Raw genomic sequence first — 8,139 nt, 5'->3', positions numbered from 1 at the left:
GTACTGTTGAATTTTCGGAAATGAGATCCATGGTCAGGAATTGTAATCTTGAAATGGGCTGAAAAAAATATTGAAATTGGCGGGCAAGAATTTTTTATGGGCTGTACATCTTGTGGGCTGAAAATGTGGTGACATCATCGTCCACGTGGACAGCCATGTTGTCGTCCACGGAAGCAGACATGTTACCATACACGTAGGTAGCCACGGTCACATCATGGTCTATGTAGGCGGCCATGTTATTATCCACGTGATGGCTATCTACCATGTTTATTTTCGTCATAAAAAATAGACTTGGGCTAGGTTGGGGGGCTCGGGGATATTTTATGATAGTTTCAAAACATCATAGATTATCTAATTTGTGATGATTCTGTTAAAAACGTTAAGACGGACGAAATTCACATTATCAATTTTCACCGATTTTCGTTATAAAAAATAGACTTGGACTGACTCCAACAAGGAGAGCCATTTTCCATATGCAAATCCACGTTTGCCTCGCATATATAGTGCTTTGCACTTCCTTCTCATGGCGATGTCTCCAATAGCAACCGCATTTCCCCGTCCCAGCTGACCCGCCCCACACCGCGCCGCCACCGCTGCTCCGCCCCCGACGCCGGGCCCTTCCGCGCACTTGCCGCCCACCTCGGCAGCACCCCGCGCCGCGCCGTCGAGCTGGCGGATCCCGCTCGGCCCACGCGCTGCCACTGCTCGCCCTGCACGCCGACGGAGTTGGCGGAGCTCGAGCTCCAGACGCGTGAGGGCGGAGCGGGCCCGCGGCTCCGCTCGCCACGCCCGTGCCTCCGCTTCGCCGGTGAGCTCGATGCCGGCGGAGAGAGGGGGGGATGCGCCGCCGCGGCTCCGGCCCGCCGCCACCCGTTCCCTCCCCTCCATTTGCCGCCGGCGCCGCCCCCTCCCCTTCTCCCGCCAGTGGCCACGGCCGCGCGGCCGACGCGGAGGCGCCGGCGCTGCCTCCTCCCCTCCCCGCCCGCTCGAGCTTCGGCACCGCCGGCCACCTCCTCCACGGATCCACGCGCCGACGTAGAGGCGCCGTCCGCGGCTCCCTCCCTCCGCCGATCCACGCGCCGCCGCGGGCGGGGCGAGCTCCGTGCCATCGCGGGCGGGCGGGCGGCTTTCGCGCCACCACGAGCGGCCGGCGGTCCATGGCACCGGCGGCAGCCGAATCCCGGCGGTCCTCCTCCCTCCCCTTCCCCACCGTGCGGACCCTCCTCCTTCCAGCTCCGGCGCTCGCTGCCGCCTCCATGCTCCGCCGCTTGGCTCCACCTCCGCCCAGCCACGCGCCGCTGCAGCTCCTCTGCGTTGCCGCGAGGGCTGCCGCACGGATTTGCCTGTGAGGAGAGAGGGAATCCATTTTTACCTCACCTCTCTCCTCGCGATGGAAAATGCCTGCTGGTTTGCCTCATCCGTTGGAAACGGATTTCGCCCTGCACAGTGCAAATGGAGGTGCAAATATAGGTTTGCCTCTCATTGTTGGAGTCAGTCTTAGGCTGGGCTGCGGGGGGTCGGGGATATTTTATGATAGTTTCAAAACATCATGGATTATCTAATCTGTGATGATTTCGCTAAAAACATTAAGAAGTGTAATCTGTGACGCTCAATATATAATAAAATTTGAGATCGTCATGGAAACTATTTTATAACTTTTTTATCTATGACAAAATTGATCTGTTATGGACTAACAAATTTTTTGTAATGCTAATTTGTATTTGGATCTGCCCATTTACAAATATATACCAGTTGCAGACCTAAACTTTTAAAAATAAGGTGTATATAACCTTAAAAACATTATTTTACTTAATCATACTCCAAATAAAAATAATTATAGTCAATTTAATATATATATAATATTACAAGTTAAAAATTATTATTTAAATATACATTTCATTTCTATTGCTTCAGGCAATAGGTTCTCAAGATCAACTAACAAAGATTTCACATGTATATAGATACTAATTATTTAATCTTCTATTTTTAATATTTAATCTTATTTATTACTAGTAGACAAAATAGATACTAATTATTTTCTTGTATATAGCAATTGATAATTGAATTGAGAATATAAAAAGTAAGGAATTACATCTTTATAAGATTAGATTGACTTATTCACCAATATATTTAAAAATATTATTCTATTGAACCACCCTAACATGAAATCCTAGATTCGCCACTGTTCTCTAGTACTTTTATTTATAGCTTGTGTTATTTGTTACATAGATAACACATAATATATATATATATATATATATATCAATGTGATACTTTGCTCCACTGTAAGATTTAAATTGTTGCTGGCCATGTTTCTAAGACTTAGGTAGAATAAGATTTTTTTAGTTGGAATAATCATATCAAAATGTCCATACGTTGCTACCGGTGATACTGTGAAATATTTATTAAATTTCACGTGACAATATTATTGGGTATTTAGGGATAGCGAATGCATCCGCAAGCGCATTGATACCGTTATAGCTTTCACCTCAGAGTATTCCAAGGGTTATCGAATTCAAGGGAACGTGAGTGCACTAACTTCTGTTCTAGTCAATCCAAGGTCACACCAAGGTCGGTGGCAAGAGTAGAAAGGATTCCTAAGATAGTACTATAGGTGAGTTAGAGGTCGATCTCTTGGGCACAATATTCACTTCAGGCACCAGCTTACACCTAGTCTGCTAGGCGACTCCGGCCAACAGCTCTACGCTATATCCGAACGTGAAGAATTACAAAGGACCAATAATAGGGCTATCACCATCTACGGCCTACATCTAACAAACCGTGAGATATAAGGAAAACAAAGGGTAACCCCTATCCTAGACATCACATCTACGCTATTCATTACTACTGCACTCTAACTATGTATGAGCTCTCATAGCAAACTAAAGAACTCTGTATAAATAAGGAGCGACAAATCCGCGAGTAAGAAAACTGATCTCACTCAACTACAAGTACTCCTAGCACATACTATACCAAGTAAAATACTAGAGATAGGAACCACGAATACTTACTTAAACCCGAAGAATGTAGCAGCATCCGTAGAGGTACAAGTTAGGAGAAGAGTGCCGACAGCCAGCACTTGTCCCGAACTACCTCTCACTCTCGTAGAGGTACAAATTGGAGAAGAGCGCCAACAAACCGGCGCCCCTCCTGAGTACCTCTACCACTAACCTTTGCAAGACAACTCTAAACTCAAGAGAAGGCTTATGTGAGCACTTTGGTGTGAAGCTCACACTTTGGTGGTGTTTTCTCATTTGGAGCCCCCCTACTATTTATAGAAGGGTACCATGGCCTCTTTGGCTGCCACATGGAGCCCAGGCCTCTCCGAACTGACATTGGCATCAAATGAGTGAGCTCCACGTGGAAGATGGAGGTTGGTGGCACTGACTTTAGGTTGGGCGACTTGGTTGGTCGGCCGACCTGAAAATGGTGGCCAACCGACCTCCCCTTTGGTTTGGAGGCTGCCTGGTGGGACCCCATGTCAGTTATGGGTGTACGGCTTGTCTTGAGTTGGATTAGTTGCTCTTTGTGGCCCATGAATCCTTGTGAACGCACCAGATTCATCGAGAAGGTGTTGCCTCGGATCGATGACGTGTCACCTTGCTTATGGGTTGTGCTTCCTTCTCATTCCCAAGCGTAAGCAACCTGCATACAAATATTGACCAACACTTGTAGAAATGGTTAGTAATAAACCCCTACCACCATGTTGACGTTCATCTTTTATGTATTTATGCAGGAATTGACGGCCAAAAATTAGTACTTAAGCGCCGTCAACAAACATCTTCGTTCAAAATACTTTCAATGAAGTCTTGACTTCTTGCACTTCTTAACACTTTCATACATGACACCCATCCCTCTTCTCCAAAAAATCTCCCGGTCATCCTTCACGATGCTGGCTACCGCGATCTTGACTTTACCAACGATGAGAATGCCCACCATATTAGCATATGTGCTCATCCTGATACTTGGTCTGATGTCTTGCTGACTTACACCTGAGAAGAATTCACGGTTCTAATCCCTAAATAGGGTTACTATATGTCGGAGTTTTTACCACTGGCTAGTGATTCTCGTGCTCTGCACATTTGGCCCGGATGGTGTGCAAGAAGACACAGTTTATATTGGTTCGGGCATAATGTCTCTATGTCCAGTTCGTGACTGCTCGCGTATCTCGCACTCAGTTTGTAGGAGGGGGATACAAACGGTCCAGAGAGGGATGGGTCCCAAGGCTCTGGTGGTTGAGTGTTTGTGTGCATGTTCTTGCTCTCGGACCTCTATCAGACGGGAGGGACGAGCGCTCTCTGCGTGCGTGTCTGTGTGTTGTGGAATTCGGGTCTCCCTAGATCTACTGTCACTTTTTCCCCTTTATATGTTTAGGGGGAAAGCTGTGTACATGAGAGAGAGAAGTGGAGGAAGCCTTCCGTGTCCTCGCCGTACTCCCTGGAGGTGGGGGCCCACCCGTCGTGGCCCTTGCCATGGTCATTGTCCTCTCCGGGCCTGCTGGCCCTGCCGTCATCATCATTTATTGTCGCGTCCGGTCCATCCCCATCGCGTGGTTTGCGAACCGGGAGACCCGGCGACCTCCCGTACAGCGGGCGCACGCCCCTCGTACCTATCATGTCTTTTTAGGCCCTATAGGACGTGCGCTCCGCTGTGCATGGTGTTAGCGGACACCCGCTTCCTTGTCATCCGCCCGGCCGGTTAGCGGATGACGTGGGGCGCGGGCTCCTCCCAAGGGTCGGGCACATGGCCGCCCATACCCTTAGGCGTTCTCCAAGGCAAGTGTAATGCTGCACTGTCAGCTTGATGGAATACACATTCACCATCAGATCGAACAATTCTTTTGCTTCTTTTACCATCCCTCTGTGGTTACAAGCGGATAGAACCCCAACAAATGTGATATTGTCAGGCATCACTTGAGCTTCACTCCTCATCTTGCTAAATAGTTCAAGTGCTTCATCAGCATGTCCATGCATCCCATATCCACAGATCATGGAATTCCAGGAAATAAGATCTCTGTGCACAAGTTGCTCAAAAACAACACGTGCCACCCTGACCAAACCGCTCTTGGCATACATGTCCAGAAGGGAGGTCTTCAGCTTGTCCTGTAACCCGAACCCTCTCCTCCAACCATACCCATGCAGCTCCCTCCCTCTGGGCAGGGCTGCCGCATCAGCTGCAGCAGATATCGCGCTGACAAGAGTAGCAATCGTTGGCCCAACGCCTTCTGCCGCCATATCACGGCAAATAGCAAGTGCCTCCGCCGGTTGACCATTCTGCCCACATGCCGCGATCATCGAGTTCCACAGCACGGCGTCCCTCACTGTGGTCACGTCGAACACCACACGAGCCTCGTCCACGCACCCACACTTAGCGTACATGTCAACGAGCCCTGCACGCACGAACACATCCGTGACCCACCGCGTGCATGCCACTCGCTCGTGCACCTCCCGCCCGGTGCCCAGGTCCAGGAGCGCGGCACATGCCTTGAGCACCGGCGGGTATGTGAAGTTGTCCGGATCTACACCGCCGTAGGCCAGCATTGCGCGGTACATCTCGATGGCCGCCTCGCGGGGCCCGTCCCGCGCGTAGGCGCGGATGAGGACGTTCCACAGGAAGACGTTCCGCTGCTGAGGCATTCCGTCGAACAGGCGCCGCGCGTGGGACACATGGCCGCAGGAGGCGTAGAGGTCGACAAGCCTGATGACAAGGGCGGGGTCGAGGCCGAGGCCGGAGACCAGAAGCCTGGCGTGGAGCTGCCGGCCGGGCCGGACGGCTCTGGAGAGGACGCAGGATCGGAGGGTGGTGGCGTAGTGGTTGTGCGAAGGAGATGGATACGGGGAAAGGAAGGAGGGGCTTTGGGCTGGAGGTGGGAGTGGAAGTGGAGAGGGTGCGCCAATGGGTGCCAGGTGGAGAGGGGTGGTCGTGTGGAAGGAAGAGGCGGGGAGGAGGAGGTGGAGGCGGGCGAGAGACGGCGAGGCTGTTGATTTTGAGAGGACGAAGGCCAGCATCGTCCGACGGCCGCGCTGACGGCGGGGGATGGTTGCTCGACAAGTCACAAGAGTACCCTGCTGTCCCTGACTCCCTGTAGTCCTCGTACAAGCTCCCTCTTTAATAACCACTGGGACTGCTAATGGATTATGACGCCAATGCTTAGTTCACAATCCAACTTAATTTTTTTAAATATTTTTAATTTAAATTTATATAAAATAAAAGTACGATACTTTAAATTACCTATCCTAAATTTAATTTTTTTTACCACCATATCAACAACAACCGCTCACTGATTTGAATGTTCCAAGAAAACTCATTGATTTGAATTTGGCCTACATTTGATTAAACTGCAAATAAGTTTATCTGTGTTCTTTTTAGAAACAAACATCCCTTTCTGATTGGAAGGAATTGGTAAAGCTGAAATATAGCTTTGGAGGGCGACTCTGTTCGGCGTTGTTTGGCACAACTTTATGCGGCTCTTTCTCAAATTAGGAAGAAAATTGTGCCAAATGATTTTGCAAGAGAGCATTCAAGCATCTCCAAGAGCTCTTGTATCTTGGGTGAGTTAGCTAAAAAAACAAAAAAACTCCTATCCAACAGAAAACTCTATCTACCTCGTCTTCTATCCTCGTTTTCTATCCAGAGGGTGCCGCTGGGCATCTTTGCCTAGCGCTGAGCGTTAACTATCCCTTTTTGGATTTTGGAGAAGTTGTTGGATTTCATCCCTTTTTCGCTAGCTATTTTGTTTTACATAATACCTATATCAGAATTTTAGCTATCCATAAATACAAGAGCTCTTAGAGATGTCCTTAGTAAAGGGTTCTAGAATATTTAGAAAAGTCTACATTACTCCTCTCTAGTGTGGCCACAGTCCCAATAACCCATAAGATATTTTTAATTTAATTTACCCACTCATCTCTATCAGTAGTTCCGCTTACACCTTAATAAAAAATTATCATGTTTGTTTGTCCACGAACAAATGGAATTTTACCTGCAAAATTTGAAGGTGATAGCAAACATCATGCCATATGTTAGAAGACAATTTTTGAACTTTTTGTTTTTCTTTTGATTGTCTAGGACTTGCATATTCTCTATTTTGCTCGTGTGGCATCCTATTAAAGGAGAAACAAATTTTCATTAGGGCAGCTCCGGTGCTCAATCCGACCGATGAATCCACGCTAGATGAACCAAACTTTGGTTCAATAGCTGCAGCGTGTGCATCCATTCGTGGGACCCGAGTATTTATCTGCCCGCCAATTCCATTGCCAGCCGCTTGCTCTCCTATACGTGCCTTTGCAGGGTTGATGTGCTTCCTGAATTTTTTTAATCGGATCAGTTCGACTCTTGTTTGAAGGTCTATTTTCTTTCTGACATCCAAAGTCGGCCGTCACAGTGTGTTCTGTTCGATATTTTTCAGCCACGGTTCGCTTTCTTCACCGTGCTCTTAGGTGTGGACTGAATTATTCAGCGTGAACAATTCATACAATTAAACAAAACGTGCAGTGCAAAAATTAAAAACACACGCTGCATTGTATCCATTTGATTGAGTGGAGAAAAATAAATGTGCGCTTGCAGCATGTAATAATGTATTATGTAATAACCCAACCTAGGAAAATGGCTCATGCCCAATCTACACGCTGAGTGGATCAGACCAATACTACACAACCTGCTTATGCTTTTGTCCCACTTCACGTAAAAGGGTTAACCCAAGGTTGCAATGTTTTCTAGAATTGGCTATTTAAGCTAGCTCATCCCACTCTCAACTCCCCATTTGAGACTATTCTTGAGTTACCATGCCTCATGCATGATACACCAACTATGGCCCAACTGGCCTATGGGTTGGATGTTAGATACCAGTTGTTGCAGTTTTAGACTTCCAGGGATACAGTGTGGTGGACCAATGGCTGGCAACCCTGGCCCTCGGGCCACAGGCTCCTCGATGCTTAATCATGAGTGGTCGTCATTCATACAAAATTCGAGATCTAATCCACAGTCTTGCCTGTGCTACTAAGGGTCTATTTGGCAAGGCTCAAGTTCCCCCTTTTTCAACTCCACTCTAAACTCCAGCTGGAGTGTGCTTCAAGTGGAGTTGGAGCTGCCTGAATGTGGTGTTCACCGAGGGATACCCCTGAGGTTATAGGTTGTAGC

General features: G+C 48.2%; 1 protein-coding gene across 1 annotated transcript; it reads right to left on the bottom strand.

The window, feature by feature from the left end:
- Window positions 1-4,682: 4,682 nt before the first annotated feature.
- LOC120669297 (pentatricopeptide repeat-containing protein At3g46790, chloroplastic-like) lies at window positions 4,683-6,069 on the bottom strand. The gene has a single exon (XM_039949073.1). It carries the CDS (start codon window positions 6,006-6,008, stop codon window positions 4,683-4,685), a length of 1,326 nt encoding a protein of 441 aa, XP_039805007.1. The 5' UTR covers window positions 6,009-6,069.
- Between the last annotated feature and the right edge of the window lie 2,070 nt (window positions 6,070-8,139).

Source organism: Panicum virgatum, chromosome 4N (genome assembly GCF_016808335.1).
Source record: "Panicum virgatum strain AP13 chromosome 4N, P.virgatum_v5, whole genome shotgun sequence".
NCBI classification, from domain to species: Eukaryota; Viridiplantae; Streptophyta; class Magnoliopsida; order Poales; family Poaceae; genus Panicum; species Panicum virgatum.
Note: the sequence above shows the minus strand (reverse complement) of the source record. Positions and strands in the feature narration are given on the sequence as shown.

What these genes read in the sequence shown, in the direction of transcription:
- LOC120669297 (XM_039949073.1), bottom strand. Translation starts at nt 6,008, where the DNA reads ATGCTGGCCTTCGTCCTCTCAAAATCAACAGCCTCGCCGTCTCTCGCC.